General features: G+C 60.9%; 1 protein-coding gene across 1 annotated transcript in view; it reads right to left on the reverse strand.

The window, feature by feature from the left end:
• ROBO4 (roundabout guidance receptor 4) overlaps positions 1-17,416 on the reverse strand; it is a 31,090-nt gene extending 13,674 nt beyond the window's left edge. The window contains exons 1-7 of the mRNA XM_075909602.1: positions 17,144-17,416; positions 7,469-7,780; positions 5,549-5,706; positions 5,015-5,135; positions 4,454-4,578; positions 2,514-2,733; positions 861-982 (exon numbers count right to left, since the gene is read on the reverse strand). Coding sequence (XP_075765717.1) covers positions 861-982; positions 2,514-2,733; positions 4,454-4,578; positions 5,015-5,135; positions 5,549-5,706; positions 7,469-7,780; positions 17,144-17,207 — 1,122 coding nt within the window. The 5' untranslated portion in view covers positions 17,208-17,416. The remainder of the gene's footprint in view (positions 1-860; positions 983-2,513; positions 2,734-4,453; positions 4,579-5,014; positions 5,136-5,548; positions 5,707-7,468; positions 7,781-17,143) is intronic.
• Between the last annotated feature and the right edge of the window lie 1,265 nt (positions 17,417-18,681).

Here is an 18,681-nt window from a genome sequence, read left to right on the forward strand (position 1 = left end):
AGCACGGCTGTGACACACACGGGACCCGTCATACCCCCAGCACAGGGCTAGCACAGCTCTGACACACACAGGACCCCTGTCATACCCCCAGCACAGGGCTAGCACGGCTGTGACACACACAGGTACACACACAGGACCCCTGTCATACCCCCAGCACAGGGCTAGCACAGCTGTGACACACGCAGGTACACACACAGGACCCCTGTCATACCCCCAGCACAGGGCTAGCACGGCTGTGACACACGCAGGTACACACACAGGACCCCTGTCATACCCCCAGCACAGGGCTAGCACGGCTGTGACACACGCAGGTACACAGACAGGATACCTGTCATACCCCCAGCACAGGGCTAGCACGGCTGTGACACACGCAGGTACACACACAGGACCCCTGTCATACCCCCAGCACAGGGCTAGCACGGCTGTGACACACGCAGGTACACACACAGGACCCCTGTCATACCCCCAGCACAGGGCTAGCACGGCTGTGACACACACAGGTACACACACAGGACCCCTGTCATACCCCCAGCACAGGGCTAGCACGGCTGTGACACACGCAGGTACACAGACAGGATACCTGTCATACCCCCAGCACAGGGCTAGCACGGCTGTGACACGCAGGTACACAGACACAGAGCCCAGCAGCACTCCCAGGCACACGCCCTGCTCCCTGGCACCCGCCTGGTTTCCTCCCCTCCTTTGGGCGAGAGCACTGCAAGAGCTGGAGCCCCTGCCTGGTTCCTGCTAGTGGCGGCATGGCCGGGTCAGGCCGATCCAGCTCTAACCTCCATCCCCACCACGAGCTGGAGCACATCAGCATTGCGCTGGGCCCGAGGCCTGGCCTGGGCACCCCTCACCTGGTAGCCCCGGATGATGCCGTTGTGTGCGTGGTGGGGCGGGGGGGCCCAGGTAACGAGCACTGTGCCATTCCCGTCTGCCACTGGCCTGATGGTGATGTGCTGTGGAGCTGCACTGGGCACTGCAGAGGAGAGAGCCCTGAAAACCTCCGGCAGCGCAGGGCCCGGCTGCTCCCAACACAGCGCCGGGCGCTCGGCCCCACGTCCCGAGCTCACAGTGGTCCCTGCTGGTCCCGCTAGAGAGGCAGGACGGTGGGGGCGTGCGGAGTGGGGTGGCTGCAGATGAAGAGGTTCCTGGGGCCCGCCCCATGGAGCCGGCTGCGGATGGCACGGCACCCACCCGCTGGAGCCGGCTGCGGATGGCACGGCACCCACCCGCTGGAGCCGGCTGCGGATGGCACGGCACCCACCCGCTGGAGCCGGGTGCGGATGGCACGGCACCCACCCGCTGGAGCCGGCTGCGGATGGCACGGCACCCACCCGCTGGACCCGGGTGCGGATGGCACGGCACCCACCCGCTGGAGCCGGCTGCGGATGGCACGGCACCCACCCGCTGGAGCCGGCTGCGGATGGCACGGCACCCACCCGCTGGAGCCGGCTGCGGATGGCACGGCACCCACCCGCTGGAGCCGGCTGCGGATGGCACGGCACCCACCCGCTGGAGCCGGCTGCGGATGGCACGGCACCCACCCGCTGGACCCGGCTGCGGATGGCACGGCACCCACCCGCTGGAGCTGGCTGCGGATGGCACGGCACCCACCCGCTGGACCCGGCTGCGGATGGCACGGCACCCACCCGCTGGAGCCGGCTGCGGATGGCACGGCACCCACCCGCTGGAGCCGGCTGCGGATGGCACGGCACCCACCCGCTGGACCCGGCTGCGGATGGCACGGCACCCACCCGCTGGACCCGGCTGCGGATGGCACGGCACCCACCCGCTGGACCCGGCTGCGGATGGCACGGCACCCACCCGCTGGACCCGGCCTGCTAGAGCGGCGGATGCAGCAGAGGCTGCTCATGGTGAGTCACTGTGCAGCTAGTCAGCCGGCGGCACCTGCCATCGCTGTGAGCACGGGGGTTGCCTGGATCCTTTGGGATTGTGCCTGGTGCCACTCCTCCTCCTCCCGGCCTGGCCCCTCTAGCACAACAGGGCAGAGCCAGCCTGTGCCCAGAGGCCCTGGACATGCAGCCCTGGTGCTGGGGCACGTGCCCTTCCCCCAGGGGATGCACAGCAGGGCTACGGGCAGGCTCCCTGACACTGCGGCTGTGTGCGCTCTTGTGGCGTGGGCCTGCAAGCAGCAACCACGCGCCAGGCCCTCCACCCGGCCCTGGCGCCCGGCCAGCCGCCTCCGGCCCCTTGTGTCCTGGCCCGGAGCCAGTGCCGGACCGAGGCATACTTGCGGGCGCACGGAGCATGCGCGGCCCCACCCCCGGCTGTGCAGCGCCTGATTGATATGGTAAGGGGCGCCCCGCCTCTGGGCGCTAACCTATGGGGGGGCGCCTTATTGAAGTGCTAAGGGGCACTGCGCGGCACCCCTTAGCACTTCAGTCAGGCGCCCCCCATAGGTTGGCGCCCTGGGCAGCTGCCCGGCTAGCCCCCCCCCATTAATCCGGCCCTGCCCGGAGCGGGAGAGGCTGGGCGCGGGGCTGTACCTTCCTCCGGGATCCAGAGGTGCCGGCTGTTGCTGTCCGGGCCATGGACCGGCCCGGCGTAGGGCCGCACCTTGAACTCGTACTTGTAGCCTCTCCTCAGGGCTGGCACGATGGTGCTGTGTTCCCGGGGCACCTTGCGTTCCACCCACGCAGTGCTGAGCGGCAGCAGTGAGCGGTACAGCACTGCGTGGCCCTCGGCGTGCTGGGACGGGCCAGCCACCTGCAAGGCAGCCAGGGCAGCGGGCCTCAGGGCAGGCCAGAGGGGATCTGCCAACCCCCGTCTGCCCCCACCCGAGTCTCCTGGCCTGCCCAGGGTAGTGCTTAGAGAATGACAACGCCTGCTGCCGACTGCATCATCAGAGGGGGAGCCCAGTGAGTCTGCAACAGGAAAACCTTACAAAGCAACCAATGGGCCGGTAGCACTTTACAGACATGGAGGTGGGATCGTGAGCTTCCGTGGGCACAGCCCACTTCTTCAGCACTGTTTAAGGGGGGCAGCTGTCTCCTAAGTCTCAGTCAGACGCTGTGCTCTGGACGGTATCTTGGCTTTGTACTTGTTCCTTTATAACTTTCCGCTACCTTGCCTTTTCCATTCAGTCTTGTTGTAAGACTGTTGAGCTCTGCAACGTTGACACGCTCAGCAGCTTTGCTTTATAAGCTCAGAAACAGAACTGTAAGCTTGGTGAATGTTGAGCCTTGCAACTCTGGAACGCGCAGCCATGGCTTGTAACTTGCTCTAAGCTGCACTCCACCCTGTGGTAAGAGGTTGTGTGAATAGAGAGGTTTGGGGTGAGGCTAAGCGGGGGAGCCATGTGCTGACTAATTGAAGACACAAGGCTGCCCTAAGCAAACAAAGGAGGGGACTGGGGGATGCCTGGGCATGTAGGACCCTGTGTGTGACGGGAGCCGCCCACTTCCAATAAAAGGAGAGAGCACATGGCAGGAGCTGCTTTCTGGCCAGCTCCCCAGCCCAGAGCCATGGCTAGAGGCAAACCTCCGGAGTCACCCTGCCTTGGCTCCCTCTGCTCCCCTGGGCCTGGGTGAGCGCCTGAGGGCAGGAACGAATGTGTGAATGGACCAATGACTGCAGTTTGGGAGGGTGAGAGGGAGAGTTCATTACCCCCTAGTGGCAGTCAATGACAGCTCAGTCCTTGAGTTTAACCCTCTAGTCTCATGAGGCTAATGAGGTTAATTCCTCAATTAATAAATCCATAAGTGTAACCCTGGGGTGGTCTCCAGTGAAATTTGGGGTAACAGTTGGGTGGGTGTTTAGATGGGTGTGACGTAGTGGGGGTACCTTGCTGGTTGCTATGCTGGGGCTGTGAGTGACCCCCACTGGCTGCTGTCGGTACCACGGCCCAGCAGGACAGGGGATGAGTCACTAGGCAAGGGTCTCTCAACCTGTCCGACCAGCTACCCCCAGGGAGAGAAACAAAGGAAGGTGGAATGCGGCCCCTGGCTGGGGGCAGGGCTGGAAGAGAGTTAGTTTTCTGTCTGGTATCATGGAGGAAGCAGCCTAGGCAACAGGCTGGGATTTAGGGGCCCAGTCTCCCCCATCTCAAGGGGGCTGAGGCATCCTAGGCCTGCCCTGTAACCAGATTACATCTGTGCTGTGCTGTATCCTGGAGAAGCAATAAACTCCCTCTGTTCTACTGGCTGGTGGAGTCTGTTCGTGCCCCTATGGGGGTGCAGGAGACGGGAAAACCCCAACACGCCGTCACAATGGGTGGGTGGGGGAGTTGGTGGGTCAGGAGATGGGGGACTGGTGGGTGGTTAGATGGGGGGCTGGGGGAGTCGGTGGGTAAGGAGATGGGGGTGGGGATGGTTAGATGGGGGGCTGGGAAGTCAGTGGGTCAGGAGATGGGGGACTGGGGGGTGGTTAGATGGCGGGCTGGGGGAGTCCGTGAGGGCTGGGCCGGGTGTCCGAGAGGCTCACTGACCGTCCAATGCAGGTAGACGGCAGGCAAGTTGGGGAGCACGGTGCTGTTGTCAAGGTGCAGCTGCACGTCCATCAGCTCTCGGGGGCCGCCTTTTGGCCACTCTGTCTGGCCTGTGTCCAAGGGGTCTATGGGCAAGAAAGGGGCAAATGTGGGGCTGGAGGCTTGGGCAACAGGAGCTCCCTGGGGCAACACCGCACCCTGGGTGTGTCTAGACTCACGGCTCCATCGACGGAGCCATGTAGCTGAGTTTACTAGAGGCAGGAAAATGAAGCGGTGCCGAACGGCTGTTTGGTGGCACGGGGGGCAGTCTGGACGCGCCGCGGTTGACCACTCCGGGATGCCTCGTGAAATGAGGCAGAGAACTCCCGGTGCGAAGCCGGGGCTGAGGGCTCGGAGCTTCGGTTGCAGGAGGCGGGGAAGCCAAGGGGCTCACTTGTGACCCGACGGGGGCTGACACGCTGCAGGGGCTGTCCCAGAGTGGGTCAAGGGCCCCGAACCTATGGGTCCCTGACACCACGTACACTCCTGGGCCCTACACCCCCAAGGCAGGGAGCTCCTCACCGAGGACAGTCACCAGCGCTGCTTGGCTCTCTCGTTCACCCGCCTGGTTGGAAGCCACACAGGCGTACAGCCCCGCGTCACTCCTCTGGGCATGCGCCACCAGCAGCTGCCCACTGGAGACCTGCAGGGAGCGAGAAGCAGTCAGGCCCAGGCCTCTCCCCCCGGCAGCCCCAGTGCAGGCTTGGCCTCAGGGGGAGCCTGGCTCGTGTCCCCACATGCTGGGCAGCACCCCCAAGCCCAGCATGACAGTGAGTGAAGGAGCATCCTTGGGCTGGGAAGTGACGGGCCTGGCGGCCCACATGGGACCAGGGCAGCTCTCTCCCACCCTGAGACGAGTCTGGCCCTGCCCTGGGAACCTGGGGGCCAAGGCGGCTCCATGCTCTGTCCCAGGCCCAGGAAGCTGGGGACTGAGGGCGGCTCCGTCCCTCTGCAGGCAGCCAACGCAAACAGGCTTGGTGCTCTAGTGTGCAGCCATGGCCCCTGCTGGAGGTGAGAAGGGGAAAAGCCAGGGCGGGGGGGGGGGGGCAAACTTACTTCGTAACGCCCGTCCTTCTGGCTTATGGGGACCCCATCCTTCTTCCAGGAGATGGTGGGCTCGGGATGCCCCTTGGGGGGCGCACACTCTAGCAGCACCTGCTCCCCCACCATCACCACCAGGTTGCTGGGCTTCAGCCGGAAATCTTCCCACAGTGCTGCAAGGAGACCGAATATCAGCCAAAGCCCATCGTGAGGCCTCCAGCCCTTCTGCTCCCTGGCTTGAGGCAGAAGCTGGCCCAGCTAGACCCCGGCTGGTAGTGAGCCCCTGTTCTCCTTTGGCACATCCTCCAGTCCCTGCCGATTCCTGCTTGCGCCTGAGCCGGGCCCTCACTACACAGTCAGCGGCTGCCCCAGGCCGGGCTAGCACCCTGGAGTCTTGGGCACCGGCCGGCGGGCGAGTGCGCTGCGGAGAGGTCAGCTGTAGACGCCACTGGTGTCTATCAGCCCTGTAGGTTCTGGGCGCTGGATTCTCGCGGTACAGCCGCTGGGCCCACACTCACAGGGGCGCAGGGCAGCCACTGGCACGGATCCGCGCTCCCATCAGCCGCACAGGCGGCTGGGCCAGTTCCTGGGTGAGGCTGGGCAGAGCCGTGGCGTCATCCGGGGGCAGGAGGAGGAAAAGCCGAGCTGGATTTTGGTTGAGATCTGAGTTGGAAGGTTCCAGGGGCTCTACAAATACATGAAGACTCTCCAACTTCGTCTATTGCAAATGAACATCTCAACATACCTCATTTGCATAATTTATGCACGCCAGTATTGTGCAAAGGGTTTTTGCGCAAAAAAACCCCTCTGTCTGCACTGGGTTTTTTCCGTAGTGTGGACGTGGTTTTTTGGTGCAAAAACCCTTTGTGCAAAATCGGCATGAATACATTATGCAAATGAGGTGTGCTGATATGCTAATCTGCACCTCGTTTGCATGCTCCCTGCCGGCAAAACCGGCTGTGTAGATGTAGCCTCCTTTCCCCACACAATGTCCCCCAGGCTGTGGGGGCAGAGCCAGGGCCAAACCGGCTTTGGTTCCCTGTGGTCTAGTGGCTCCCAATGGCAGAACTGGGAGGAAGCATGGGAACTGCTCTGCTTCTCGGGCTATGCCTACACTGCACAGGTTTTGCGCAAGAAATATGCAAATGAGGCTAAGCGTGGAATATCACCGAGCCTCAGTTGCATAATTAATGAGCGGCCACTCTTTGCACAAGAGGCTTTTGTGCAAAAAGGAGCCATCTACACGGCTCCTTCTTGCGCAAAACCCCCTGTTGCACAAGCGCCGTTTTTCCGGAAAAAAAACAGTAGACAACTCCTTTTTGCGCAAAAGCCTCTTGCGCAAAGAGCAGCCACTCATTAATTATGCAAATGAGGCTCGGCGCTATTCCACGCTTAGCCTCATTTGCATATTTATTGCGCAAAACCAGTGCAGTGTAGCCACAATGTGTGTGACAATCCGAGCAAGGGCCAAGAGGCTTCCACCCAGCACTTGCGTCACTTCTGGTGTGGCAACCCTACTAGTGGAAGCTGAGGGTGCTCTGTGCCATTCAGGATAGGGCCCCTGTGGCTACCCCTGAGCAGCACCTGGGTAACGCCCGACAGCCTGGGACCTCTGGAGCTCAGGGCACGGACCGGAGCCGCTATTGCTTGAGCTAAAGCCACCGGGCTCCCAGCTCAGACTGGAGCAAGCTGTCAGCGGTCTCAGTGCCCGTCCCGGGGCAGTGCCCCACGCCCAGCCGGTGTGTGGCTACACCTGGAAATTGCTCCTGCTGTTATTTATCCTCCTTCCACAGCTGGCTGGTTGGGCCACTTCCCAGAGCCCGTGAAAATCAGTGGTGGGCAAAGACTTTTCCAAGCCGGGTCCAGTCTCTTGGCTGCCCAGTCAGCAGGGCCATATCCAGGCATACGAACCCATGAGCAGCTCTGAGCCCTTACCAGCCATGTAGAGGGAGGCATTCCTGCTGCGGGCGATGCCCAGGGGGTTGGTGGCTACACAGGTGTAGACGCCCTCGTCGGACTGGCCCTTCCGCTGGTTGAGGCGGAGGAAGAAGAGAGACCCGTCGGGCAGGAGGGTGCGCTGGGAGTAGGCATTGTCTTTGCTGGTCTCCACGTACTGCCCATTGCGGTACCACTCAACGGTGGGAGGGGGGTTCCCAGCCACGCGGCAGTGCAGGGTGGCCGGCTGGTCCCAACGCACCACCAAGTCCGTGGGCTGGTCAATGATGTAGGGGGGGAACTCCCCGGACCCTAGAGATAAAGCAGCAGAACGTGACATCACCCAGGCTCCCCCAGCCCGCGTGGCATCGCAGCCCCCGCCATGGCACCCGTTCAGCTGCCCCTTTCGCACGGCCCTGGGAGGCGGGGCTGGAATTGCGGGACAGAGCTAGCCTCGGAGATCCCAGCAGCCAGACCTCCCCGCTCCCCGGCTCTGCCCGAGCCAGCCAAGCCGGGGGGCAGGGAGGGCCTGGAGGAGAGCAGTTCCCACATCTTACCCAGGCTCCTGCAGGCCAGCAGGTGCAGGGTGTTTGCTTTGCCGCAGACCTCGGCACGCAGCCGGCTTCCCTCCCACTCACTGCCCCACTCGGCCTGTTCCACGTGCCCGTGTCTGCAGCAGGTGGGCTGCCCCGGGTGCAGGGCTGGACAATCGCAGCATTGTCCTGCTGTCACGGTGCGTCAGGGGACCCCCCGACCCTGCACCCCGTCTGCAGCAAGAAGTGACGCTCCACCAGCCAGTTGAACAAGGAGGGTTTATTGCTTCTCCGAGATACCGCACAGCCGGGCAGCGAAGTGGGGGGGGGAGGCAGCCTCCGACCCTTTGGGAGAGGGGTCCACAGGCCCCTGAACCCCAGTACTCAGCTCAGTCTCTTCTCTTCAAGATTGCCCAGCCAAGACTTCCCCTTCTCCAAAACCACTGAACACCCATCCCGTCCCGTCCCCCCCGTAGTTCAAACCCCTTCCCTGGTCAGGTGAGACCCGGTTGGGGCATTGTCTAGGGGACACAAGGGCCCTCAGGGCGACCCCCACTGGGCAGTGCTCACAGACAGAGGCGGGTGGGGTCAGCCACAGCACACACAGAGCCAGTGAATGCCCAACAGAGCGGGCCCAAGGCCTCTAGAGTAGACAGCACATCCCCAGCGCCACACCTGCCCACAGAGTGAATGGCACACAACACGGGGGGAGCGCCACAAAACCTGGGGCCATCGCGCCCTGGGCAAGAGCCCTGGGCCCCTCCTGGTACAGCGCAAGGACGTGTCCTAGACCTGCCCCCTAGTGTGAACCCAGCCCGGGCAGCGGGCCAGAGGCCTGGACACGTTGCCTGCAGGGTAGGGCCGGGACAGCCGGGGTGGCTGCTGTCGGCAGAGCTCGGAGCCATGTGAGCTAGCGCATCGGGCTTCTCAAGGCTACCTCTAGTCTGACCTCCTGACCGGGCAGAGCCCTGCCCCAAACAACCTAGAGCACAAACACCCCATCTGGATGTCACGTGTCACTTACCACTGATGGAGACCCCCCCATCCCTCTGGTCCATGACTCTCCCCTGCTTTATGTCCTGTCTGGACTTGCCTAGCTTCTGTTCCAGCCGTGAGACCGTGCTGGACCTTGCCCTGCGGGACCGAGGACCCCGCTGCTAACGCCCTGCCCCACGCAGGCACTGACCCGCTGTGACCAGCCCCGCCTTCTGTGTTGCACTAAGCAGCCGGAGCTCTGCGAGTCTGTCACTCCATAGCAGGTCTCTGAGCCTTCATCAGCCGTGTGACTCCTCTCTGAGCCCCGCCAGTTTCTCAACAGCCCTCTCGACTCGTGAGCACTGGGGCAGGACTCCTGCAGCGGCTGCACTGGGGCCAGGCGCGGGGGTAAACTCACCTCTCAGCACCTGCTCAAGGCTCCCGGCTTACGCAGCCCAGGATCATATTAGCTCTTTGGCCGCAGCACCACACTAGGAGCTCGGGTTCAGCTGATTCCCCACTGTGACCCCTGAATCTCCCCAGCAGTCTCCCTGTAAGTCTGGCTTGAAGTCTCCGTCCCGCGTGCTCCCAGTGATGCATTGGGCATACTGGCCGCCTGTGACGGACCGGGCCGTGTCTGAGCACAGCTGAGGGCGTCCGCTCAGGGTGAATTGCTCGAATCCGGGGCTCCTTACAGCCCCCAGACTGGTGACCTCTCCAAACAGGCCACAAACCAGTCCCACAGAGCGCTTCAGCTGCCTGCCTGAAGCCTCACGAGCAAAACCCCTCCGACACCCCAGCAATATCCGTGCCCCAGATGGCCCCGGGCCTCATACACAGGTGGGGGGTCCTAGCACCCAATCCCACCTACCCCGAACAAGTTCTGTCCGGTTCCAGGAAACCAGCCACAGATCCCTGGTCAATTTATCCTTTGGACCTTACCCTCAAATCACGCTGAGCCAATCCTTTAGAATCTATATCTAAAGGTTTATTATTACAAGAAAGAAAAGCATGAGAGTAAGGTTATTAAAGTACAGTACGTTACATGCACCGAATCTCCCAGTCCTCGATGCAGGCTCTAGTAGAGATGTTACAGCTGTTGGTTTAAAAGTTCTTGTTGCACATCCTATCATCAGGATTGGGCAACAAAATGGCAAATGAAATTTAATGTGGATAAGTGTAAAGTAATGCACATCGGGAAAAATAACCCCAACTATACGTACAGTATGATGGGGGCTAATTTGGCTACGACAAATCAGGAAAGAGATCTTGGAGTTATCGTGGACAGTTCTTGAAAACTTCCACACAGTGTGCAGCGGCAGTCAAAAAGGCAAATAGGATGCTAGGAATTATTAGGAAAGGGATAGAAAATAAGACCCAGAACATCTTACTGCCCCTGTATAAAACTATGGTACGCCCACATCTTGAATACTGTGTACAGATGTGGTCTCCTCACCTCAAAAAAGATATTTTGGCCTTGGAAAGGATTCAGAAAAGGGCAACTAAAATGATTAGGGGTTTGGAACGGGTCCCATATGAGGAGAGGCTAAAGAGACTGGGACTTTTCAGTTTAGAAAAGAGGAGACTGAGGGGGGATATGATAGAGGTCTATAAAATCATGAGTGGTGTGGAGAGGGCTGATAAAGAAAAGTTATTTATTAGTTCCCATAATAGAAGAACTAGAGGACACCAAATGAAATTAATGGGTAGCAGGTTTAAAACTAATAAAAGGAAGTTCTTCTTCACACAGCGTGTTGTCAACCTGTGGAACTCCTTGCCAGAGGAGGCGGTGAAGGCTAGGACTATAATAGAGTTTAAAGAGAAGCTGGATAAATTCATGGAGGTTAGGTCCATAAAAGGCTATTAGCCAGGGGATAAAATGGTGTCCTTGGCCTCTGTTTGTCAGAGGCTGGAGAGGGATGGCAGGAGACAAATCGCTTGATCATTGTCTTCGGTCAACCCTCTCTGGGTACTTGGTGCTGGCCACTGTCGGTAGACAGGATACTGGGCTAGATGGACCTTTGGTCTGACCCAGTACGGCCGTTCTTATGTACCTCACATGGCCCCCTTCTATACCATTTTTGGGGCCAACACCCCCACCTATGGGTGCATCAGTGATCTGGCTGCTCCCCTCAAGATCCAGCAACGTGACACCGCCGCGCTGTGCCGACGATCAGCTGATCGGCACAGCGGGGCAGTCTAGATGCGCCGCGGTTGACAAGGGAAGTCTTCATCGATGCTCTGGTATGAGGTTTACCGGAGCGGTCGACGAAGACTTCCCTTGTCGACCGTGGTGCATCTAGACTGCCCCACAGTGCCAATCAGCTGATCATCGGCACAGCGCGGCGGCCATTTTGATGTAAATGAAACGGCGATTATTTAAATCACCGCTTCATTTTGCTATGTCTAGTAAACTCATCTACATGGCTCCATTGACGGAGCCATGTAGTCTAGACAGATCCTGAGGCTGCCCCCATTTCTGTGTCACCCTCAGACTTAGCGGGATGAGTTTATGTTTTCTGCCAGGCCGTACATAAAAACATTAAGTAGCACAGGGCCAGGAACTGCTCCCTGCAGGACCCCGCTAGAAGCACACCCCACTGATGATTATTCCACGTTTACATTGTGAAATTTATCAAATAACCTACTCTGAATCCATTTACAATACGCCAGGTCCATTATAAATTGTTTTAGTTTTTAATCAAAATGTTGTGTGGCGCCAAGTAAATGCCTTACAGAAGTCTAAGCATATCCTGTTAGCCTTTCTCAGCAAAGCTTGCAATCTCATAAAAATATCATTAGTTTTACAGGCTTTATTTTTGCTAAGCCCATATTGAATGTCCTTAACTTAGCTGGCAGCCTCTCCCCAGGGCTGAGCTGCGTTGAGGCCAGTCTGGTCCCTCAGCATCTGGAAGGAGGGATCTGCCTGCCCCTCAGCCTGGAATTCCGCAGCTGGGGCAGGGACAAGGGCCTGTTCTCCCCCCCCCCCCTTGCCTGGGTCCGGGGCTCTAGCCCTGCTGGGCCCCCTGTCTGCGGGGATGGGGCCCTGAGACCCCTGCAGGGAGTCCTTCGCTGGCTCCGGCTATGGGTGTTGACTGGGGCCCTATGGGGTCTGTCTCGCCACTTCTCTAGGTCACCCCCCATCAGCACCTCCGTGGGCAAGTGTCAGTGCCCCCCACTTTCTTGGGACCCTCCTTAGCCCCCCATTTCAGATGCACCCAGGCTACAGGCACCTTAAACGGGTCCCATCTATGTCCTACTGGGTCAGCTGAGTGTTGGGCACCATGTGGTACCTTGGGCTGGGCCAGCATCACCTCCACGCCGGTGTCCTGGTAGCCCATCACCTCCCTGCCATCCACCTGCAGGGGCACGAGGCACTCGCTCCGCAGGGACCGCCCTGCCCCCACCCGGTACACGGAGAAATCCACCTCCAGGGGGTCAGACCTCCCAGGGGATGTGGACTGAGAGGCCTTCCCCCGACTTTGAGCTGAGGTTTGTCTGCCGGCCCCTGCCTCTGGGGCAGCCTGCCCTTCCCCCAGCCCCAGCCACTTAACCTTGGAACGTCTCAGGTCGTGGGACCTGTCCTGGTGCACTGAGCCCTCTTATGGCCTCTTTGCCCGCAGCGATGGCAGGTTAGTTCCTGTGGGCCCCCTGAGGCTGGCTCCATCCAGGCCCTGGCTGTCTCTCTGGGGGGCGGATGGCTGGCCCCCGTCTCTTGTGTTTGCCCCTTAGGTGATTTTCTCCGTTGCTCAGCTGAGAGCCGGTCTCTGCACAATTCCCTTTCTCTCCGGGACTCCCGTTCACACCCGGACCGGCTGTCCGTGAACTCATCCACCAGCCTGCCAGTGTCCTGGGGGGCCTCTGGCCTCCAGTCCCTGAGCCACAGCCTCAGGATGGGCGGGCACGCTTCATAGAACTGCTCCAGGATCATCAGCTTAACCAGGTGCTCTGAGGTCTGGGCCCCACCCCGAGCACCCACTTGCGGCAGTATTGTGCCAGGCGGGAGGCCAGATCCACATCGGTCTCCCTTGGCTCCATGTGAACCCCCCGGAGCTCCTACTTGTACGTCTCAGGGGTCAGCCCGAACTTGTGCAGCAGGGCCTCTTTGACCCCTTCGTAGTCGCCCGGCTGCCGATTCTCCAGCTGGTTGAGCACCCCTGCAGCTTTCTGATCCAGCAAGGGGGTGAGCTGTTGGAGCTGGTCCGCTGGGGGAATCTTGTGTAGTTCACAGGCCTGCTCAAAGGAGCTAAGGGACCCGTCCACGTCCCCCACGTCCTTACACTGGGCCAACACGAGCTTCTCAAAGTGTCTGTCCCTCCTGGGCCCCCGGGGTCCTCCCCACTCACCGCAGCCAGGGCCCATCGGCTTCGCTGCTCCGCCATGGCCAGTTCATTCGGCCGCTGCCTCTCTCGATCCTGGCGTTCCGTCTCCCGTTCCTGGCATTCTTCCCTACGGTCTTGCTGCTCTTTCTCTTGTGACTCCAATTCCTTTAGCCTCAGCTCGATCTCCGGCCATCGCAGCTCTTCTGGGATGGACTCCGCCCTGGATGAACCGCTGCTGGCAGAGCATGGCCCGGTGGGCACTGTGTCTGTCTGGCGGACTCCAGTCTTCCCTCCGGTCTGAGAGCCTGAGACGATATCAGGGGTTGTCTGGCTGCTCCCGGCTGGGACAGGATCCATGTCCCTGGACTGGTCATTATTTTCCAGCCAGGCAATCAGCTGGGCCTTGGTTGCTTTCCCCTCTCTCTGCACAACCCCACAAGGTCTGCCTTCAGGAGTCGGGCGTAGGCCACCTCCCCACCTATCCCCAGGATGGAGACTCACCGACTGAGAGCTGCAGCACCCCACGAGTCCCAGGAATCGCTTCACTGTGTCTCCCGTACGTCTGGCTCTTGCAAGCCCCTTCCTTCTACTGTGCCCTGTCCCTTGCTGCCGGAAGCTCCATCCACGGGGCGCAGAGCATCCCGCCCTGACACCACTGTGGTGACACGTCAGGGATCCCCCCGACCCTGCACCCCCGTAGCAGCAAGATGAGACTCCACCAGCCAGTAGAACGGGGGGGTTATTGCTTCTCCAGGGTACAGCCCAGCACAGACGTGATGTGGGTACAGGAGTCAGGGCCAGGCAGCCTCAGACCCCTGGGGTTAGGGGTCCACAGACCCCTGGCCCCTCAGTACTCAGCTTAGTCTCTTCCCTTCCTGTTTTTCCAGATAAGACTGACTCTTCCCCAAACCGCACCCTTCCTTTGTCCCAACTCCTTCCCTCTCCGGGGAGAACCGGTTGGTCCATGGTCTACACATCAGGGCCCTCCCCGTTGGGCAGTTACAAACAGAGGCCAGTAGGGGTCAGCCACAGCCCACAGCCCAAGCACAGCAACCAGCAAGTGGACCTTACCCCCGCTACATCACACCTGCCTATAGCCCCACCCCATCACTCACTCCTTTCCCCCTCCCCCACTGCTTGGGTCTCTCCACCCTAGACTGGAGCTGCCGTGCCTACAGCCTGACAGAGCCTGCTTCCAGGTGGGGGGCGCCCTGGCAGAGCAGGGCTGACACCAATTAATGACTCTGGACTTTTGGTGACTGGTTAGCGCATCTGAGCGGCCACTGCCAGGCCCCTTTCAGCAGGGTTTTCTGGTCAGAGCGCTGGCAACCCCAAATGGCACCTGGACACAAACCCAGACTGCCTGGGTACAGTCTGGACGGGTGACAGTCCCAGGGACTGCGGAGCGAGTTGGGATCTGGCATGAGCAAGGGCTGTGGGAGCAGAATCGGGAGCAAAATGATGGTCTGACTGACACGGCCACATTTGAAATATGACATTTGCTATTGCGCTGTGCTGCAGAACATGAGCACGCTGCTTCATGCACCAGGGCTGGGCTGGCCATGTTCAGTGCCAGCGTGGGAGTCAGCAGAGACCAGCCAGAGCACAAAGGCTGGGAAGCACTTACCTTATATGAGGTACGGGCGCTCCAAGCGCAGAGTTAAGGGTATTGGTCACAGCCTTTTCATGCTGGTTTAGGGTTGTGTGCATGTGTGTGACATAGTGGGGAGCTGGCTGCTCTGTAACCTGGGGTTCCCCTGCGCTGGGCTGTGTGATTCCCACTGACTCAGCCACACGTGGATTGGCCCAGACACCTAGTCCCAGCCTGAGCAGATAACAAAGTGTGACAGCGTGTGAGGTAGTGGGGGGTAACTTGCTAACTCACTGGCTACTGTCTGTAGCACCACCGAGCAAGACAGGCAATGAGTCATTATGCAAAGGGTGTCTCAACCTGTCTGACCAGCTACCCCCCATGGAGAGGAACAAAGGAAGGTGGATGCTGCCCTGGCTGGGGGGCAGGGCTGGAGGAGAGTTAGTTTTTGGCTGGTATCATGGAGGAAGCAGCGTAGGGAAAGGGGCTGGGATTTAGGGGCCCAGGCTCCCCCATCTCAAGGGGGGGCTGAGGCATCCTAGGCCTGCCCTGGAACCAGCTTATATCTGTGCTGTGCTGTATCCTGGAGCAGCAATAAACTCCCTTTGTTCTACTGGCTGGTGGAGTCTGTCCGTGCCATTACGGGGGTGCAGGAGGTGGGGGACCCCAACGTGCCATCACACAGAGATCCCCCTGATCCTGCGCCCCCATAGCAGCAGTAGAACAGGGGGGTTTAGTGCTTCTCCAGGTACAGCCCAGCACAGACGTGATGTGGACATAAGGAGTCAGGGGCTGCCCTCAACGCCCAGCACTCTGCTTACTCTCTTCTCTCTCTGTTTCTTTAGCCAAGACTGTCTCTTCCCCAAAGCACCCCCTTCCTTTGGTCCAACTCCTTCCCTCTCCGGTTGGGTCACTGTCTACATGACACTGGGGCCCTCAGGGCGACCCCCGCTGGGCAGTGCTCACAGACAGAGGCCAGTGGGGTCAGCCACAGCCCAAGCCTAGAGACCAGCGAGTGGACCGTCCCCCCACTATATCACACAAGGCTCTTCCCAGGGAAGAGACAAAGGAAGGCAGCCACCTGGCTGGGGGGCAGGGCCTGGGAGCTGGGCAGTCTGAGCATGGAGGAAGAGGTCTGGAACCAGTATAGGGGGCTCAGGGAGCCTGTGAGCCCCTTCCCCCAAAGGAACTAGGTCTGTCGGCCTATCCTCTGATGCCTACATGGAACCCTGTATCTCGGAGCAGCAAGAAACCCTCTCTATTCCCCTGGCTGCAGACGGGGGGCTCCCCGGGTGCCATCACAATGTGTGCGTGCCTGTCTCCTTTTAACATTCACTTTGAATTTCCTCCTTTTCAGATGTGTTCTTTTAAAACACGCCAATGCTGCATTCTCCTTTCTTTCCCGTCTTACTCCCGCTTCCTGTTTACAGCCTTCACTGCAGGAAACGAAGGTGCTTTGTCTGGGAATTCTACTCTTCGTGCGTAGCTGCTGGGTCCGACCGCTGGAGCGAACATTCAGCCAGGCCGCAGTGGGAGGTTGGCCGCTGGGAACGTTTCGAGCCCATGTGAAAGAGGCTAATTCGCAGTGACTTGACGCTGCATTGTCCCCGTCCAAGTCCCAGAACCGCTCTGGCTAAGTGACTCCAGCGCTTCCTTCGCCACCTGGGGACACTTCCAGGGGCAAAACGCAGCTTTGCCACCTCTGCGAGCAGAGCCGGAGACGGCTGGGGGGCTGTGCCGAGCCCAGGCAGACAGCCGCAGCCCAGCTCAGCATCAGCTCACCAGGCCGTACAGACAGAAAAGCAGCCCCGACCCCAGGGCACGTGCAGTCTGAGATGCACAGAGAAAAGGCTGCAAGACACCGCTCCGTCCCAAGGGATCAACCTCTCCCTGGTCGGTCCGCTCTGGCGCTTGGAGCTGCTCGGCCAGTGGCTGGTGGGCCAGACCCCGGAGCTGTGCTGCCTGGGAAAGAACCCCCAGCCAAATGGGGCTCAGGACAGCCCCAGCCTGTCCTCCCATAGCCACACCTGCTGGCCACTGCACGGCGCCCAGCTCCCTCTGCTGGCCCCGGGCGAGGCAACTCCAAGCAGTAGGAAAAGCGCTCGCTCCTCCAGGCTTTCCGCCGTAGTGCAGGGCCCCCAGCTCACCCGCCCTCAGCGCAGAGGAGAGGAACAGCCGGCCCCAGAGCCCTGCCTGTCCCGGTTCTGTGACCCCCAGGCCAGAGCCGGCGGCTTGGCCCTTGGAACGCACTCACCTCGCAGCTGCAGCACGGCTGTGCCCAGCAACAGCCCCTGCAGTGCAATCCGTGCTGCGGCCATGCTCCCCCGGCGCTGCTTCAGGTCGCCCGCTGGGCCCACTCACCCTCGCTGCTGTGCTGCCCCGGGGCCGGGGGCTCGGCCGCTCCCACCAGGGCACCCCCCCACACCTCACAAGGCGGCTGCTGGCGAGCTCTGTGAAACGAGGGCTGCTACTGAGCCTCAGGGCTCAGGCCGGAGGGGCCAGCACAAACCTTCCTGTTTCCTGCCGGGACCCGCCCCTGCCCAGCCAGCCCCACGCCCGGGCCGTTCTCTGCTGTTCATTCCCTCAGCCTCTCTAGCTGCCTGTCCCCAGGGCCCAGCCCCAGCCCGGTCTCAAGGAGCGGGCCTGAAATGACAGCCGGGTTTCCCAGAGCCCTGCTGCATTCCCGCCAGAGCCATTGCCAGGCGCCAGTCCCAGGCTGGGCTGGCTCTTTGTGCACAGGCAGTCTGGGAGCAGCCCAGCCCCCGAATGCAAGGGGCAGCGCTGCCCAGCAGTCAGATCCAGGCTCCCTCTGGGGGTGCCGGCTGAGGTCTCGCCCGACCTGCGCCATCACGCTGCTGGTGACGTGCTCGGAGCTCGGATGGAGAGCACCAGAGCAGGGCGCGGCGGAGCCGAGGGGCACGTCAGTGCTAGACGGCAGCAAAGGACTGCCCTCTCGAGGGGGCTCTGAGCATGGGGCACTCGCTCCCCACAGGCGAGGGTTATGGGAGGGCCCCACCATGTGGGAATGGGAGCGGATCCCCATGGGAACCCAGTCCAACGCCCCCAGACACAGGCACTATTACCCCCCCCATCCAACACCCCCCAAAGCTGGAGCCTGGCTTCGAATCAGGGGACTCTGAAAAGCAGCTGGCTGCTGGGCTGGGGTCTGTGCTCTCTGGGTCCTAGCACAGAGGCTGCATTCGGGCCCCGTTTTCTGCATCTCTTCCCTCCCCCAGCTGGAACCAGCCTCCCTTTCGGGGCAAGCCGGGGCGAGTTTGCCTGGCAGGCGCGGGGGCTTTGAGAAAATGCCAAATAGCACAAGACCTGCGGCAAAATGGCGTGAGTTGGTGACACCGTGGCCTGGCTCGTGCCCGGCAGGCTCACACATCGAAGGCCCATGCCGTAAGGTGGCCCTGCACTCCCAACGCCACTGCTGCCCAGGACACGCAGCGTGGCCCACAGGCTAAACCTGCCTCAGTTTTGCATCCTTCCCACACGGAGGCAGGGCAACCCCAGACCTCAGCGGACCCTGCAGCACAGGGCAAGCTGGAACCATGGAGGCTGCTGGTGCCAGTGCCCACCCTGCCCCGCCGCCCCCAGCAGACTGCGCTGGCACCAGTGACACGGGGAGACTGGCGGGAAGGAGGCCCGTGAGGACAAGGCCCCAGAGCTGCCCTGCGAGGCTGGGCCAGTCCCTGCAAAGGCAAACCACACGCAGCTCCTGCAGCAGAGCCAGGCGGTGGAGAGGACCCTGGCTGAGTGCCGGCAGGCTGGCTCACTGCACGGGCAGGA

This window comes from Pelodiscus sinensis, chromosome 26 (genome assembly GCF_049634645.1).
Source record: "Pelodiscus sinensis isolate JC-2024 chromosome 26, ASM4963464v1, whole genome shotgun sequence".
NCBI classification, from domain to species: domain Eukaryota; kingdom Metazoa; phylum Chordata; order Testudines; family Trionychidae; genus Pelodiscus; species Pelodiscus sinensis.